This window comes from Cloeon dipterum, chromosome 4 (assembly GCF_949628265.1).
Source record: "Cloeon dipterum chromosome 4, ieCloDipt1.1, whole genome shotgun sequence".
NCBI classification, from domain to species: domain Eukaryota; kingdom Metazoa; phylum Arthropoda; class Insecta; order Ephemeroptera; family Baetidae; genus Cloeon; species Cloeon dipterum.
In genome coordinates this window covers 8,830,823-8,850,506 of record NC_088789.1, presented here as the reverse complement: position 1 = coordinate 8,850,506, position 19,684 = coordinate 8,830,823, and the positions used below count along the sequence as shown (strand labels likewise).

The 19,684-nt window shown below is 40.6% G+C and overlaps 2 protein-coding genes across 2 annotated transcripts; both read left to right on the top strand.

Annotated features, from left to right (window-relative positions):
* The first annotated feature begins 1,115 nt into the window (after positions 1–1,115).
* On the top strand, positions 1,116–3,291 carry LOC135943199 (uncharacterized). The gene is made up of 2 exons (XM_065489650.1): positions 1,116–1,332; positions 2,250–3,291. Exons 1-2 carry the CDS (start codon positions 1,154–1,156, stop codon positions 2,701–2,703), a joined length of 633 nt encoding a protein of 210 aa, XP_065345722.1. The 5' UTR covers positions 1,116–1,153; the 3' UTR covers positions 2,704–3,291.
* On the top strand, positions 2,944–4,486 carry LOC135943198 (uncharacterized). Its single transcript, XM_065489649.1, has 3 exons — positions 2,944–3,007; positions 3,328–3,670; positions 3,944–4,486. Coding segments are annotated over exons 1-3 (636 nt in total). The 5' UTR covers positions 2,944–3,005; the 3' UTR covers positions 4,235–4,486.
* Positions 4,487–19,684: the final 15,198 nt, after the last annotated feature.

Genomic DNA, 19,684 nt, shown 5'->3' with positions numbered 1-19,684 from the left:
TGATGGAACGTTAAAGATTGACACTTTTTGGAATATCATCGGGATCGGGAACCTAGAGGCGCCTGAAATTACCGTCACGGTGCAGCACGCCCAGCATCCAAATGGATATTTATATGCTCGAACCTCTGTAAGAAAAGGAATTTTTGGGCAAAGAACAAACAATAGGCCAGTGGATATATCATTTTATGAACCGAAAAATGACCTCCACCACTGGAACATTTGGTGTGGGAGTAGAAAGCAAACACCAATTTTTATTGAGACGAACTGATTGTAATCAATAATGATTTTGCTGAACATATTTTTACTTGAGTTATATAGTAAATCTGTCATTTTTTGAGCTACGCAAAAAAATATAAATCGATTATCTGTTGAAATTCTCAAGAAAGCGGAGATATGCATATTAAAATTTATTAAATATGTGCAATGGTTAAACAAATTTAGGGTATTGTTATTTACCAATGAAATATTATTTCCTTTTACTGGCCTGTTTTGGGTTTACCCTCGTCTAGTAAGAGGAAATGCGAAGTCTCCGAAGGAAAAATGGAAATGGGAAGGCGTTTGTAGCATGAATAGCAAAACAACAGTGTCACATCAAACATTTAAAGCATGGAACTATTGAGAACGTTTTAACACGTGATAATATTATCCAATATAGAATTATTTGGATGCGTAAAATAGAAGGATGACCCAATTAGACTTTAGAGCATCGTTTATCAACCCTAGTGCGGCTGATATACAATTGAAACCTGTAAATCGCCACAAGTATTTAAGCGCATGTTTAAGGTAGCAGGTAGCCTTGAAAATAAACCTGCCAACCTTTATGAAATAGGAAATTCTTACCGAAAAGTATAATTTTGGAAAAGTGATCCTGTGCCAAATAACAATCAAAACTGCTGGATTTTTAAATGAAGTGATTCCAGTTTGGTTAAGGACTGGAGCTGACATATTATATTTGAGAAAATAAAGAGAAATAAAAGCTCTACGTGCTATATACTCTTTCCAATAAATGACCCTTCAGCCAGCGCGCGGGGTCCTTAAAGGCAATCAAATGAGGAAGACATTGTGATCTAATCATCGCCCACACCAATGGGCGCCCAGGATTATTTTTTCTCTCGGCGGCGGCGTGATAGAATTCAAAACCGCCTTGGCAAGCATGGAGCGAGCTGCACAAAATGTTTTCCTCGTGCTTCTCTCTATCTGTCTGCAAATCTCTACCTACAATGCACTTCCTGCAAAGTCGGCCACGCAGATGGACTACGACAGCGACTCCTGGTCCACGCACACTCCGTACATCAAACGCACCATCGCCTTGGACGAGTGTACGGTTTACAGGTAAGAATTTGTTTCTTTCATCGAAGTTATTTTATTTTAATATAAACGGCACAGTCTAAAAATGAACAGTTTTAAGCGTTATGCAAAATATTCTAATTGCTTCAAATAAAAGTAAAATAATATTCAGAAAAAGAAAAATCCTTCTTATGTGAAATCATCACAGGGTCAAATAAAAGCTAATTTGATTGAGTTAATGCAGTTGAGTCGTGTGTCATGCAGGAAATTACCAAGCATTTTCAAGTGTCTAGCCAAGTTTTAAATTTTCGCCCTTGTTAAATTTCTGTAACCCGACAGGTATTTCTTGCCGTCATTTTCAAAAGGAAACAAGATTGAATTAGAGGTTTGCTCATTGAATGTCTTGATTAAATTTGAATTTACTCGCACTTACTAGAGATAAGGCATTCACATGTAACACCAGTCAAAATGAAAAATCTAGAAAAAATAGGAATATTCTGAACATGTCCAGCAATCGCTGGAATGAACCGAATATATTATGACTTTTTTATTTAAATCATGACTAGTACAAAATGGACTTGTCCTCGTTGGTGGTGTAGAGTTGAAATTATTATTCATTTCGACTTCTGTAGCTCTCATCGTTAGAAATTTTTTTAAATGTTTTTACATCAGTACACAAAATTCAAAAAAATTGAAATGGTTCGTATTAACAATTTGGATGTACTGATTTTAAATCAAATACATCTAGTATATTTTGTCATGGGGTGTGTCTAAATGAGCTCTTAAACAAACTCCTATTTTTTTCAAAACGTTGAGTGGTAGGTTCGAATGTGGGAGCAGCTAAAATCTAGTCGAGAAGAATAAATTTGTCTCTCAAACAATTACTAGGGAAAGTCAGTCTAATTTATTCTTGCAATGTCTACCTCAAATGAAAATTTCGATATATTTTAATAAATTTTCAGCATGGCGCGGCCCGGTTACTACCTAGCGATGGCATCCAGCCTAAACAACTACCAGCCATACATGAAAAGTGGCAACCCGCGTTACAATAACACCAAGGTCAATGACTGGAGTGGAATTTGGCGCATAGTAAAGGTCAACTCGACCAGCGACACGAACTACCAGTTGTGGAATTACGAGCGGAAGTGCTCGCTCAGCTTCTCCGAGTGCAAGAACATTTTCTCGCTGATGATGAGCAAGATGTTCGACTCGTGGACCTGTGAGGACTACACCATGTGGCACATAGACATTACCAACTTCAAGGAGATACACAAGGATGGCATCGTGACGGCAATCAAGCTACCCCGCAATCCGGCCGGTTATCTACATGCGGCCACCGACGACGTGATCATGGCCGACGAGTTTTACTGGGGCGGCCACTGGAGCATCATCTGCCGCAACGATCCGCGGTTCTAAAAAACAGATTTGTTCCATCCAACTTGTGAACGCACGGAATGTTGGACGAGGGAAATAACCAGTGTCACCCTATGCGTTATGTCACTCACGTTAATTATAAGATTGGTCCAAGAGCAAACAATAAACACAACACACTCACGCTCACACACACTCACACACACACGCTCACTCACACAATCCTCTTCTTGCGTCATCGGAAATCTCATTCAGAGCTTTTCTTTTGTGTCCGCCTGCGCGACCGTTTTTTATTAAGCTAATTTAGTCGCTCATAGATTTCCATACGGCGCAGAAGGCGTCACGAAATGTGAGTCTCTCATTTGTTATTGCTAGAACTTTCTGCAAAAATAAGTGGGGTCGTGCAATTTAGCAAATTGATGGTTTTAGCAATACAACGCTAAGCCTTTGGGTTGCGACAGTGATATTTGATTAAAAGGTGTTCTGAAATGTCGCGTATTTATCAAATCTCGATGCTTGTTTTTTCTTTGGGAATCCTGCATGAATGTCATAGCTGTTAACTTGCAATACTCATCCGCTTTTAAATTATGTGTAGTAGAGTGAACCAAATAAATGAATCATTGAACTTAAAAAGGTCATCGTTTATTTATAAAAGATTTGTCCCCGCAGGAGAATGATCATGCCAGTAAGTTTCATCGTCCTTCTCGCTCTGCTCGCCGTTGGCAAATGCTACGAAGATTTTGAATTTCCAATCAGCGAGGCAGATCAGGTGCGCGTGCCAGATAACGAGACCGCAGCTCTTGGCCAAAAAGTACCCGACGGCAGCACAAGCAGGATTTATGGCTTGGAGTGTTACATCTCAAATCAGGCGTTTCCAAATGAATATTTGTACATGCAGTCAGGGTGGAAGGGCGACTACCCTGTCATGCAGCCAGGAATGCCAAGAAGACACTTCGACAAGTGGAACTGGAGGGGAATGTGGCTCATCAATGAAATCGAGATCGATGGAGAGGTTGAAAATTAGTTCTAAACTTCTAAAAATTAAAGTGCTTCAATAATTACTAATTAAATTTATTCAAGATATCTCTTATTTCTTTAAAAATTCAAAGGAAAATTTCACACACATGTAGGAAGTCACAAAATAATTCATAGTTACATGTATTTCATGGAAAAAATTAATACAACGCTAGCTTAAGAAACAAAAAAATAAATTGACCTCTTTTCGTAGATTTGTCCATTTTTTTCTCCCTCGTGAGAATCTGACGGTCGATATGCAATTTTTCAGGCGTACTACCAGTTCTGGAATCACTACTACCACAAGTACTTGAGCTACAACCCCTCAAGCAGCAAATACGTGAAAGGAAAGTCAGCCGGCGACTCGATGGACACTGTATGGACCGTGGGCCAGCAGGGCAACGCTTATTCGATTCATCACTCGAACGGCTACCTGCACGCCATGACTTGGAAAAGCAAAAAGGACAACCGCTTTGTTGGAGTCTTGAATTACAACCCAGACAAGGAGATATACAATTGGCGCATAATCTGCCGCAATAGTAAGGGATTTGTTTCTTCGTAAAATTAAAAATTTTACGTTTGTAAGCGACATCTCAGGAAACATTATATAGTTTTCATCTATAATATAATCTTTTAGTACATAATATATAATAACAAATTGTCACACGGTGCAATTCGCTTTTGCTAAAATATGCAACCTGCGAAGCATGCCCGTCGTGAAATTGCATACAATGCTATAATTCGATCAAAGATTGCAGCACAAGTAACTGCCAGTGGATATTTTATTGCCACATTTTGCACTTTTATGAATAAAATACAATAAATATACTTATATTGATATCTTTTATTTAGTGTAGCAGTCGTGTACATGCAATCTAATTTATTAATGCAGTAAGCATGTAGTTTATAAGATAATCATTAATTAGGGACCAAAGAATCGGTACAGCTTTAGCAAAAAACTTCTCAAAGGAAAGCTCATCAGAGCTGCGTAATTCCATTTCTCGTACTGCAGCTGGCAGAATGCACCCACTGCTTTAATCCCCGCTGCTCAGATAAAGTCATTAGAGAGCATCTTGCAGAAATGAGGATTGCTCCAGTGAAGCTGTATAAAAGAAAAGTAATTCTGTTACATCAGCCGCGATTGCATTCTACGCTGGCCGCTTTTATTCTGCGTGCGGCGACGGCAGAGGACGGATTGAGCCTTTTGAGTTTGCCTCCGTCGCCGTGCTGCAAATCCCCAGAGAGAAGGCCAGCAGCACCAACAGAGAGCGGTCCCATAAAAGATGAGACCACGGATGCGTCGGCAAATTAATCTTTCAGGGGTTATGCCTCCAAATTGAGCGCTTTAGGAATGTCGCCTGAGTAGAATTCCTCAGTGCGTTGGGATCAACGACAGGAAGAAGCAATCCAATTTCCCGGGGAGTAGGTTTCAGGGATAAAATTAAATAAACACTGCGTCGAATGGGGAAAATGATAATAAAGTTATGAGCATCCGTTATCAATATTTCGTTTTTCAACTGGAAATCAAATTTAATATAACTGAAATATTACCTCTTGGAGGATGGAACATCTTGGTTTCCAGGAAGTACAATAAATTAAAACATGAAGCTGTCAGCGGAATTAATAAATATAATTTAACGAGCACTTCATGCTTTAATTGCAGAGCAAACAGACCGCTCGACGACGAGCAGGAAAAATATGACATCAGAAAGAGCCGTCATTAAGCCGTTTTCAAAACTAATAACTCACGCGTCACGTGCGTGTAACCAAACCGAAATTATGCGTGCGGCACGCATTAACGGCCTCAGCGAGAGAGTAAAGAGAAATTCAAAACCATGCACGCTTTAACTGCGCTTGTTTAGCGTCGAATGCAGCCGGGAGCTGTGTTTTGATGGCAACATCTGGAATCGGCCAAAAAGCTGGGTCGTATCAAATTGCGCGATCGCAGGGCTAATCACACACGCGCGTTTATTTAAGCGCCCCAGCTCGTTCAGTATGCGGGCCACTGATGCTGCCGCAAAGCTAATTCGGCGTGGGAGAGAGAGAGACACACGCACAAACGAGAGGCTTGTTTGTTTTCTTTGTTGAGAGAACGCCGCAGCTGAGCTAATTACTGCCGATTTGGCGACTTTCCTCGCGACGTGGTTCGTTGGACCATGTCAAGGCAAGCGTTTGAAGTTTTGGCGCTTTATTGACAGCGGAGTGATTGAGGAAATTGACGAAATTTTTGTACGAGCACCAGACCGCAAACAACCCAATTAACAGATTGATCAATTATTAGTGTTAGTTCAAGAATAGTAATTTATTTAAGTAAATTCAGAAAATTGACACTCCGCTGAGGGAGTAATGTCACTATAATAACAACTTAAATAATGGTTATTTGGTCATCTATCATTTCATAATATTCTAAATATTATGCTACAATGTGCACGGTTAATAAATACGGTCTCAAATATTTTAGCATTCTAAAACTAACAACCTCAAGGAGTTAATTATGAAGTTTATACTAAAAAAGATGTATCTTTCACGACACGTTTTTATGACGCCTTTTTTTACGATGATAACGTCTTCGAAAATTTCGAGCCTCATATATTCATCTTTGAGCTGACATGAGAGTCTCGCTCCTGCGCTCAGCGCGTTTGACACAAATTGAAAGCAACGAGAGAGAGAAGCGAAGAAGCAAAAACGCCGGCGGTGCTCCTCTCGTCGTCGGGACTAATCTTTTCGCATCAAACGCCCCAGCACGCAATTTCACACGGTGGTCAATTTGAGCGGCAGAGTAATGGCTTCGCACAGCCCAACATAAGACTCAGTGTTGGTCCTTGCGTACGATGTAGCAGAGGCTCCGAGATTATTTTTCTCCTGCAACGGGGGACATGAGAAAAGTCCCTCCCGCTGCTATTTCTTTTTTCTTCAGATTGCCCGGGTGACGATTGATTAATTTTAAGTGCTGCGGGCATTCCTGCCGCGCCACTCCTCTTCTTCATGCGTGCAGAACCGCTCCCGGCTGAGGGGCTCTTTAGAAAATAATCGGAAGCAGTTTAAATATTATTCAGCTCGAAACACTAGTAGCGAGAGGAATTTAATCTCGAGATTGACAAAGCAGCTTGGAGGACCATTTATCAAGTTGGCGGCAGCGAGTGCAGGAGCCACGCAGTTGGATTGATGGTGCTGCTCGTTTGTTCTCCGCGAGCGAGCAAAAAAATACTTTGAAGCGTATAGGCGTTCGTTTATCTGCATATGCAAATCCGACGAATTTGTGGGACAGATTAGGGTCGTTCTCGATTTGAATAGTCAATTCTGACAAAGTGCCTGAGACAAAAGAATCACTTTGTTATTCTTGAAAAGCGGGATTAAAATCTGCAAAAAAACGCTTTTAGAGAGCATTCTTCTACTGGTTCTCCGGTGCTTTTAAAACGTTACGTTATTATTCGTGGGTATTTTAGCTTCCAAGGAGCGGCTGAAACTAAATTAATTTAAAATATTCACGCTTGAAGCACAATTAGTTATCACGTACCAATATTCTTTGAACACGATATAGTATCCGCACTTGCTGACGAAAATCCAACTTGGGCGGACAGTCAAAAGCTGAGTTCGTACTTTCCAAGAAAGTCAGGCCGCCACCGCAGCAAAAGGACCAAGATTCACGCAAAGACAAATGCAGACAAACGCTTTGAAAGCAAAAACCAGCAGTGGCATCAATTCGAGCTAAGTAAGTAGAGTGAATGTGTGTGAAGCCATTGAGCAAACGACAGAGAGAGAGAGAGAGAGAGAGAGAGAGAGAGAGAGAGAGAGAGAGAGAGAGAGAGAGAGAGAGAGAGAGAGACGCGTACAGCATCGTATAAAAGCAGCAGCTCTTGCTTTTTCCCTCTATGCCTGTGTCTTTAACTTTGACTAACCGAAAGCCATTTATCAGGCTACATCTAGCAATGTAAGTCTGCTTGCTTGCCAAAAAATGAAAACTTAATAGATGAATATGAAAAGTTCTCCTGTGCTAAATTTTCTAAATTCTACCATGCTTTATATTTAACACTTAACTTGCTTTAAAACACTTAACTTCAAAATGATAACATTAATTTTGGCACAAAATTTAAGCAAAACAATTGTTTCCTATTCAATTCCTGTTTTTTCCTCCCCAAAGCGAAATCAAAATTATGCGTAAAAAAGCACGAATAATGGCTAAAATGACGCGTAGCTGTATAAACCGCGCAAAACAAATGCTAAGAATATCAAGAGATGGTTCATGAAGGGACTGGAAATGCTCCAATAGCTCAACGGGCTGGAAGGCGCCACTTGCAGATTTTTGCACCTTTCCAACAGCTTTAAGGACAAATGTCTGGAGTTTCAATAAAAGACCTCGGTGCAGGGAGGCGAAAAGATGGTCACATTGGACCCAAGCTCCTCTGAAGCCACTTGGGCCCCGTGTTATCCGCTCGGCAGTTTTATTGGGACCCGGTGAACTCATATGAGCCCACGAAATATGCTGAGCAGAGATTATATAAAAGGTTACATTACTGTACGAATTGGAGCGCGCAGAGAACTTGAACTAGACGTAAAAGTGGTCAAATAATGATAATGGAAAAGAAGGAAACGACAACCTCTGGTCTCGGGCAATTTGGCTTGTTTGCTCTTTGCTGTTTTATTACTCTCGTATTGTTACAAGTATGTACTTTCATTTTTCGAGCTGAGCATTGTCCGCTTCGTGTAGTAGGGCACTCTCGTTTGTGTAAGGTTGGTAATTAGCATGACAAAGGGCGGCGGAGATAAAATAAAACTCGGTTGCAACTGTAGTAAAATAAAAGTTGGCCGTGTTTTTGTGTTTGCCCGCTCGCGTCACTTTTGCGGAACAGCTTCCTGGCCCTTTTTTTCTTATTTCCTCCGACGCGAAAGCAAGGAGCGGCGAGGGTTGCGGCGGCGAACGCACTCACCTCACACACACACATACCTTTTCTGCTCTTTTTCTCGGCCGAGAAAGGGGAATCAAAGGAAGCCAGTCTCATCTCCTCTCGCGTCCCTTTGTGTGTGTTTGTAATAGAGAAAAGTTTGCGCCGCCCGCTTTCGTGTATGTGTGTGCCTGGAGAGAAGAGAAGCGTCGCAGCAAATTTCATCTAGCGCCGAAAACGAGCCTCTTAAGGACGCGTTTGCAGCTCGCCCGCTCGTGACGCCGAATTCGCTGGATAAGCGCTCTCTCTGGCCGACTTATCAGCAGCGCGCACCGTGCCTTTTTGCCGTGTTTGCTCGCTGATGGCCAATCTTCCTCCTGGGGAAGCCTCAACTGCTTCTCCTCGGCCTGCTGTTCTACTCAAATTAGCTGGCGAAACTAATTTCGGCAGAGTACATAACGGTCTCCGCACGAAAGCGATTCTGTTGCATTACTAACTTGTGAATAGCAGAAATAAGCAATAAAGTTTTAAATTTTATTACAAACAGGTCGGAATATTAATTTTACTTCTCAGTTCCTCTGATTAAAAAAGTTAGCTTGCTATAATAGCTCCTCGATCTTGAAATATATTTTTGTCTATTTAAACATTTTAAATGATAAAACCTTAATGTCATACAAATTATTAAATGATAATTTGATATCTAGATTGCGTAAGGATCGAGGGAATGCAAATAATATAAAATCAATAAAAGTCAATTAATTTTATCAGAATTTGAATTTAAATTAATGTCTAGCATTCAAATTAGGTGCTCATGATAATCCTTTGGTGCAACTTATGCAATTTCTAAACATGTAGGTTTAGCGCGTTGCATAGCTTTGTCATATTTTCTGCGATCCTAGGACTCAATAATTAAGTACATTTAAAATTTAATAAATTTATTATGTTTTATAATTGGTTTGCTTTAGGATTCTATTACTACTATATGTTGTATAGCGACAGATATTAAATCAGTCTTATGATATTTAGTATTTTGTGCACATACAATGACTTGAATAAAGATAAACAATCTTAAAAATTGGCATCTTAAATATATTAAATATAGTAATTTTTCAAGTCTCAAAATATTAAAGCAATTGATATCAACTGCATTTTTTTCAGATGAGTTTGACTATGATGTCAAGTCAATTATTTTAAATTTGAAATGAAAAATTTAAACGCTTGGTAAATTTTATCAAAAGTAAATATGTGGATTTGTATGTATATTTCGGTATATTTTAATATTTTTTAATTTCTTCAATTCGTTCCGTATCTCCTTATTTCCTTAGAATTCAATCGAGATGCTTTCGGCAACTACCCCATTAGTCTGCGATGCGCCCCATTCGCACGGAACGGAAACTGCAGCTCCATCAAGACGGGTCATGAGTGACTGCTTCTGCGGATCGGAATTTTCCCTTTTCTTCTCGCAGGTCTGTCTCCTCAAAGTGCGTGCGTTTGCGTCGTGGCTGAAAAGAGTCCTGCGTTTTTGTTCGCGCGCTAACAAACATCCTGCGCACGCTGACGGATAAATGCCTCCGCTTGAGTGTGGGATACTTTTTCAGCCGGCAGCTCATCTGGCCGCAAATACCCTCATTTTGATGTCAACACTTGTCAAATGCTGCGAGACATAGGAAAAAACACTCACAAACCTCCTTTGCCATCTCAAGAAATACTGGGACGACGAAGATTTTACTTTCGCCTCGCCTGACGTGGGTTTTCCGACGCGGCCAACTGAGAATTCCGACCATATGTCTTGTCACTCGGTCCATTTGAAGGAAAAGGGTGGCAAACACTTGGCAAAAAAAGAAATCAATTAATTTGCAGATCCCTCGATCAAGCGATTATTTATTTTAAGATGTTGCTCGTTAATTTAAAACTTCAATACAAAAATTTGAGCTGATTGCATTAAAAGAAGATACTGAATTTATCTCAATTCAAATCATTAAGCTATTCTCGATAAAATTAAAAATTTTGTCCTTGAAGCTATTTATAATAATTATTTTCTTTCAACTTTCTAAGTCTCGAATTAAATTTTGCACGTAGTTTAGGTTCTGACTAGTTTATATTTCTTAATATAGTTTTTGGTTGATACAATTCACAATTCATCATCGCCATATGCTTTAATTGATTATTTTCACTTGTGCCTGACGTGAATTTTAGCAGCTCGATAAATTTTAGTTGCGGGCAATCGAGTGTGAGGTGGAAAGGAGTGGCAAGCGAGCTTTTAGGTAATGAAAGGCCGTGCTTTTAATTAATTACCGGCACTCATAAGCAGCACCGCGTGCATGGCGTATAAAAATGTTGGCAAAGTGGGCCAGCGTGAATAAATTAAAAACAGCGGCCGCGGTGCAACGCACCGTCGTGTGGATAAACAAGCCCGCGTGGGCCCAACAAACATCGCAGTTAAATAAATTATGAAACGGCTGGAGCACGCAAAGTAAAAATTATCTCATTAAGCGGCCGGGGTAAAGGCAGTGCTCGGCTTACTTTCCAGGCACAACAGGCTGAGCCCATCAATCAGAGGCGGGGAAAATTGAAATTGGCTCCGCTGCTGCAGCAGCAGCCGCCGCTGGAAAAACGTTATTTGCAACAGCATTCTCTCGTGTAATAAAAGGCGCAAGGGGAGTTAATGAAGTAGTGCCCAGCGACCGCCTCTGCTGCAAAGTGCACCAAGTGAATTGTAATCCGCTTAACAGCATTCCATTTAAAAGTTTACGCTATGCTCCTTCTTCCTTCCTGCCGCTCAGCTGCCGCCGCTGTTTATTCAGAGAAAAGTAAGCGAAGGAATTTCGCGCAGCAGCACCAACTCGGCTTTCCTAATTTAAAGCGGTTGTGTGCTTCTCTCGTGTCTGCTCGTGTGTCCTAATTAGCGAAAGATTTTCTTCGTGCTCTTCAAGACGTCAAAGTCGCTGTGATTCCTTCCCCCTAGTCTTTAATTAAAGGATATAAGTGTTTTTGTTTGCTCTCGTAGGATTGCAAAAATAACAACAGGGTTTATTTGGACAGAAAAACACTGGCAGACCTGGAAGCAATTAATCCTCAGTAGTAAAGTTTCACATACAAATGGAAGGAGCAAAATGGAAAAGAAAATTTAATTCTGTAAAAGTTTTTTACCTTTGAACATTTAACGATTCCATAACCATTTTTTCCTTACTACTTTGATATATTTTTTTTTGTTTTTGGTGCCAATAACCGTGACGGACTTTTAAAATAGAGCGACAATTTCAACGCCTTATTTAACATTTTCAATTATTAGTCTTTACTGCACCCCTTTTTGGTCAGCCCTTCCGCAATAATTATTATCCTGGATATCCAGAGCAGAACTTGACTACAGCAGCTGTTCTGTACAAGGGCATGTGAGATAATTACTTTCCACGAAATTTCACGTCTGGAAAAATCATTATTAAATGTTGAGGAGCCATTATTCAAATTTTAGATAAATAAATTACCCAGCTGAATGGGCTATGATATCATAAAGTTAATATCTTTAACTTCCACACTGTAATTTTCTCATTGGTATAAGCGTCTGGCGCTAGTTGCAAATAATGAATACTGTCCTAGAATAATTAGAACGTAGTTGCTCCGAGAATGTAAAATAATTGATGCGCTGCAGCTCAAAGTCTTTTCCCTCTTTTGCATAATAGCGCGCGGACACAATTACCAATGTTGACATTGCAGTAAAAACAATGGAAAAAAGCGTATCCAGCAGCAGTAGCAGCTCGGCTGCAGTTCTGACACAAAAACGCTTCAATTAGTTCCCGTCGTTTGCATGCACCCGACGAGGAGCAGACTTTCCTAATAGAGCGGCGAAAGCTACAAAAAGCGTCGTCTCATTAAGAATTCATCGCACTCGAGGGCTGGATAGGAATAATTGCCGCTGCAGCCGTTTGAGCCGCTTGAATAATTATTTGTTGACAGCGCGACAATTAAGGCGTCAAAATTAATTGCTGACCCGCCGGTCGAAATAAATACGTCCCCAAGGAGAAAAATAAATTAAAAGCGTACACTCGGCACTTTTTTCGGTTCGATATTTCAGTCAGTGAAAAACGAGACACCTTTTTAGCCGTGCCTCCGATTTTTCAAACTGCAGCCAACGTTATTTATGTGGATGGTCGACACCATGCTGGTACATCTGATTCTGAGTCATTTGTCTTTTTTAAGCCGCGCTATATGGAGAAACTTTGCACGATGAGAGCGAGCACAGCTGAGCTTAAATGATGCAGCTGCATGTCCTTAATTTTCATCTCTTCATGTTTAAACTTTTATGGCGAAATTTCGAAACAAAAGTTAAGATAAAACTGTTTTTCTAGTCATTTTGGCAAATATTAATTTAGAATTTGGTACTCGTTGTGAGTCCTCTTGTTGCTTATGTGATTTATACAGTATTTCGGTTTGCACAGCGACAATGAGCAGACTGGCGCTGAGAGCATGTTGCAATTGGTTTCACGCGGTGTTTTAGCAGCCGCTAAATTCACGCGCGACGTGATTTTGCCGGGCGACATTGGATTACGAGTTTCACTAACGCGTGCAAATTGGATTTAAACAGCCAGCGCCGTGCCGCGTGAGTGTGCATCGCATCCCCAGCTGCCAACGGCAAATACCGTCGTGCCAAGTAATTTCGGGAATAATTTTGGAATTTTTCGAATGAAAATATTTTCTTGGTTGGTTCTGATTGTGAGAAATAATTAATATATTGATAATTAACAGCATCTCAAAATTTTAGTATATTGGGTTCATTATTTTCTACTTGCATTAAAGGCCCACTTTGACGAAAATTTTAAGCACACGAATCGATTCCTGAGGGTCGAATTAGGTAAATTTGATATTTTTTCCGACCAATAAGTTCAGCGTGACGTGCGTAGCACACGCGGAACTTTTTTTGCCGCCAAATAATATGAACCTTTTGTGCGCGAACTACGCATGCGTCAGACCTGGTGGGGCGGCCGGCCAGCCGACGCAGATGGAGAGGGGGAAATAAATGTGTTTCGCATCTTGTCAGCAGGCGAGCGGCGAGAGAAAATAATGTGCGTTGGCAACTCGTTTAGATTTTCTTGCAATTAGCCGAATAATCATGATTGCAGCTATTATAAAGTAACAAATTTTCATGGCCAGAAAGAAGTACCATTTAAATTAAACTGTTGTCACAAAAATGCTTTCTATTTAAAATTGCATTTTGTAAATTTGTTCTCGAAAATAAATTATTCGTCCCTACCATGACGGTGATTTTCCATTCACAGGAATGCGTCTGTGAGTGAGTGTGCATACAACAACTACATACTACTGCGTTGTGTATATTATTGTGTGCGTGGATCTGTGGCTGTATGCGCGAGCAGCGCGAAACGTACTATTTCATTAGTGGCGCGATTGTTCCGATTGTTTGCGGCGCTCGCATGTAATAATTGCGTTATCCCGGCGGATGATTAATCCAGCCTCCCACTCGGCACACATGCACAACCGAAACGGGGGTGCCGACGAGTGTGTGTGTCTCTGCATTATGCTGTGTGTTGAATTATGCCTACTGTGGGTGTGTGTTTGCGTTCACAGCAGCAGCAGCAGCAGCAGCGAGAGAGGGTTGGCGCGTGTGTGTACGTTCCTCTCTCGCTGAGGAGGCAGAGGTGGCGAGCTAAAGCGTCAACACCAGCACATATGCAGCCGCCCTTTCCTTTATTCTTTGTCGCCGTTGACAAACGCGCTCTGGTTTAAAAGGAGTTCTCTTTGACGGCGACAGGCAAGAGATATTTGAAAAACCTACGCAAATGTTTTCACTCTGGTCTCTGGCTCAGGCTTGCAACAATAAATATAAGTGTTGATCTGAACATTTATTGACAGAAAAGTTCAAACTTCATTTGATAGCAAAGAGATGCATTTATAACACATGGAGTTGCTGATTTTAAAATCCCTGTTAACATTCATTTCGATAAACGCACTATTGATCAGATACAATAATTAAACACGTACGACTAATTATAGATTCGAAAAGAATTTATTTAACGCACTAGACGTTGGTATATAATTAGTGTATACAGTTTTGATTCTTTCAAATTAAATCATGAATGTGAGATATTTTCCAGAGAACTCACCACGGAATTTACACCTGCCCTCTTCTAGCTTCAATTAGAAATATTTTCTTTCTGCGAAAGAGCACGTGAATAGCTGTGGAAAACAATAGTTCATTTCGTGATGATTCATGTTTTGGCAATGAAATTCGGTAAACAATTAACTATGACCATTTGATATCATTAGTGCGCAGAACATGAAGGGCTAAAATTTAATTAGAATTTTTCAACTGACCAAAACAATTACTGGGGAGCAAAACTTTCACAGCACTGTTGCTTTCACATAAATCGAGATTTTAATATCAAATCCGCTGTTAAATTGGTTTTCAATTACGGCACACAAAAAAAGAGCTTTGTATGCGCGACAGACAATATCAAAGTCAACAAGTGAAAACACGCTGGATTGAATGGAAACAACACAAAGCGAGAGTGATTCGTCCACAGCGAAATCTCTTTGATATCGACATAGGCGACTAACAAAAATTGAAATCGAACACGCGACCATCCTCTCTCGCCGTGATTTATGTTCCGGCGGCCACGTGTGTGTATGCCTGCATTCTGCCATCAGCATTACACAATTTGGGCGCGGGAAATGCGATTCGGCGCGCGGAAAAAGCAAGCATGAATTACGATCGGCTTATTTTGCCAGCGAAAAGTGAGCGGCGGACATTCATTGCACATTGTGTGCGCGAGATTTATGGGCGTGCACACGCTCGTATTTACATTCGGCCCCGCCATAAATGAGGAGAAATTGCATTATTGAAGCCATAAATCAACTATAACTCACTATATGGCACTCGTGTTATGGGCTTCTCTATCTGGCTGCTGCTGCTGCTTGGGCGACACAATCAATTCGGCCCAGAGACTCCATTAGAGTGCACACGCAACACCAGCAGCAACGTCCGCCCTGACGAGGCAGCCCATTAGGCTGGATTTGATTGTCATCTGTCATCTCACCTGTCAATAACTCTAGCTGATAATAATAACAGCAGCAACAACAACTTGTACACTTAGAAGCCATCGATTTTCGGTCTTTCGATAACCTCTGCAGGGGCGAAAAGTGAGTTTGGAGCAAAGGTCTTTATTCGATCATGCCACAAATCTCACCGAGAGTTGACGAAACAGTCCTAAATTGCTAGAAACACGCAAGTTTATATCATTAATTTTCAACCAAAATTAATGCTTCTTTTTTCTGAGTCGTTAAGAAGGACAAGTGGCCGTGTTGACCCGAAATTAATTAATGTTTAGTTTCTTTCTAAAAAGCTTCCTCATGGGAGACTGACTTTGGTTCTATTAAAAATTTTGATGGAATCAAACTACCTCCTCTAGAAATAATTGGATGATATTTTCTGAAAAGGCATTAAATTTAATTCTGCTACATTTCCCCGGTCGTAATTCCCGTTGATTCAAGATGTGCACGAGCGTCAAAGCAAAGAGACGAAAGAGTCAAATTGGACTTTTGCCACAGACACACCTGAACGCTGGTGCTGGCGTGTGGATTGTGAAAAGGCGTGCCGTTTAACCACTGCCGCCGACAGCCTCTGCGCTATTTCCGCACACCTTGCAACTCTCCTGACGGCAGACACAATTTCCACAGCGAATTGTTGGGTCAACATTTCCTTTGTCTGGCGGAGCGGAGCGTCTTGTCGACGAACGAGTGAACGAGCGAGCAGCTTTCTCAGCACCAAGAGTGCACTCACGTACGCTTTCTTTCCCACCATATACACTCTCTCACATCCATGCTCTGTTTTCGTAGAGCAAAAGAACACCCTTATTAAGCTGGAAGAAATTTTCAATAAATGAATTGAATTTTTAATATGTTATCTAGAAAACCAGTTTCTATAATAATTTAATATTACGTTTGACAGAAATTTTATAAAAAAAAAATGTCATGAAAATCAGCAACAGGTATACCACATTGGTTATAAACACCACATTGACAAATTTTCGCTGTGGCAGCCCTTTTTACCTCAATTGTTGAGCGATTTTTTGCAACCCTCAAATTTGGGTTTCATTGTGAGAAGTTGCTGGGAAAAGGCATTGCCACAGCAATATACATCATAAGATGATTCAATTTTGATAATATTTATATTTTAATAACAAATAAACAATATTTATATGCCCCCCATCAGACATTTTAAGAAAGTTGTAAAAATAATTCATTAAAAGATCTGTAAATGAATGTTTTTGGACAGATTGGAGCTACCCTTTACGAGAAAGAGACGATTGGTGCTATTAAAGCAATGCGCCGGACAAAAGTGTGCACGCGGCGTTTTACTTCTTCATTCTATCTGACAGCGAGAGAAGAAGGGTGCGCGCGCGTGTCTAATGGAATTGAGCAATTTATTGTGCAAACAAGCCGCGTTCATTTGCATGAAGGTCCCGAAATGGGAAGTACGTGCTGCGAGCGGCTAACGAAGGGGAACTTGCACTGCTTTTTTGTAATTATTCTAGATAAAAAATAAATTTTCCCGAAACATACATACACCTACACAGAGTGCTTTCCGGTTTTTGCTGTGAATGAAAGGCTCGTTTCTGCTGGCAAAGCGTAAAACCGAGCTATGATGAAAATGTTTTTCAATTATAAAAGCTCTTTGCGAGCTGGAAATTAATTTTTGATTGAGTCTCGACCGTCACTCATTGACGGCTTTGAAGCTTTTGCTCACAACTTTTAGCTACGGGGAGCAAATTGGTTTCGTCTGTATATCCACTGCTGATCGTGAAAGTAAACGTCAAAGCCCGACTGATTTCAAATTACAGGCGGCTATCGGCAATGTTGAAAATTTATGCAGCACGGCCCGGCCGAAATTTCAGCGATCAATGATCGTTTCGATTTCTGTGGACTCCGAGTTTGAGCACAAAAAAGTTTAAATACAGCCTTCTTACAATTAGTGCGTTGTGTACACGTAAACTTTCAGAGCAAGTTTGTTATTTTGAGCATCAGGAGTGAAGACTCTTCGCGTCCGCAAATTGCTAGGAAAGTGTCTGGTGACACGTGTTAGACACGTGATCTGCTGCTAGCTGGCTGCACCCACATCCAACTCGAAAAGCACCCCTCGTCGCGACAGAACGCTCATTTGGCGATAATGAGGCACCTTTTGAAATCCAACTCCCGCTGACTGGAGTTTCGTCGGTTCTCTCCAAAGCACATAAATTGCGACACAAATACACCGTTTGGCAGAAACAGCTCTCTGCAGACTTGCCAGCTTCTCATTACCAAGGCAGAGCGACAATTAAACTTTATAATAATGGTGCGCGTGAGCGCGTGTGCTGCAAAGGGGTGGTTTCATTTCGGCTGAGAAGGAGAGAGAGCGAGTGTATCAACAGTCAGCAAGGAGAGTGCCACAGATCTTATCACTTAATTATGTTCCGGCTGTGGGTGGGTGGTGCGGCGAGATGATTTTTCTCCCCAAGTGAATAATGATGTGTTTGAATATGTGCTTCAGATTTCAGATGGCGATAATTGCACTTTGACGGTGATTTATCAGTTTTAGTTTGAAGGAACTATATTTGAACTTTTGAAACTAATTAATGATTTTAAATGTACTGTTACTTAAGGCCATTCGACAATTTTAAATTTCATTTCTCTCTTCTTATACATTTGTGCAATCTTTCGAAAACAGTATTTTACTACAATAATTCATAATCTTTACGCAGAAATAAAAATATCGCAGTTTAATCAGTTTGTGTGTGTACTAACTCTAATTGATATTCATATTCATCCACGTTACGCTATCTATTTTTAATAAAAATAGCGAGTATATCATATTTTCTTTCCCAGCGTAGTCTCTCCTATTTCATTGCGTCGTGTCTGCAAAAGGAATTAATAAAACTGGTGAAAATGGTGGGACGGCTGCTGTAGGGGATTACTCTCGGTCGGCGGCGGCGGCGACGATGTAATTACAAACAGGCCGCTGGTGTATGGGCGGAGGGTGCTCCTGAGGGTGGCAGCGGAATCCCACATGTAGATTAAGACACATCGCGGAATAATAGCGGGCGTCCAACGCAAACAAGGCGCGGCGCGTAATAGACTAGGCGAGAGAGGGAATAATAATGCATGAATTTGTAATCAAGTGCATTTCTGCTCTCTCCTCGCCAGAGGGGAAATAAATTTGCAGCTGGTCTCCAATGGTTTTCTTCGTTGGATAAAAGGGAACTTTGCTACAATTTTTAGGCGATCTATTCCCTCAGGACATGCGCAAACTTGGGCTCCCTCACACCCTCGCACAGCTATAGATGTGCATGTGTCGCTTTCGTTTAACAATTGTGGAAATCTTGCAATGAGTTGCAAAGGGTGTACTTATTGGATGTATGTTTTTAGCGTTTTTAGTACGCGCTTGTATGTTGAGTTCGCCAAGCAAGTTGAATATTTGTTGCGATGCACTTGAATTAATGTAAGGTACAATTATGAAAATTCTTAATAGACGCCAATGAAGGCAGAAGCACGTGAGTTTGTCATAATTGTCAGAATGCAGCAACCTCGGTGTGCAGCGAGCAGTCTTTTATCCGTATTTCTATAGACATGTACTATATAGTGGTTGCAGCCCTAATCCATGAGCTTTCTGTGCCGTCTGGGGGCTGAAGATAACTACTTAAAAATATTATATGTAAATGGTATTGTGTTGATACTGTTCATACTACTGTAAATACTATTGGGGAGAGACAACGTGGAATAGATAATTGAAAATTTTTACAAAACATTCCCGATACGATTAATTGCGCATTTGAAACATAAATAAAACAAATGGCTAACAAGAAAACATAATAAATTGAAGCCGCAAATTACTGTATTATTTTTTGTACAATTTTAATTTACCACAGCAGGTTGGCTTTCTTAAATATAGGAAATTTAAACAAAACATTTTTTATATTCCATACAATTACTTCCATATAGTATAGTAACTTATTGGAGAATCAGACCAGATTTATTTTACCTTAATTCTGCTTACGAAATAAATTTCATCTAAAACCTCGTCATGTTCTTTTGATATCAATCTAGCGCGTTGTATACTCTTATCCGCCCAGGATTAACTCCCT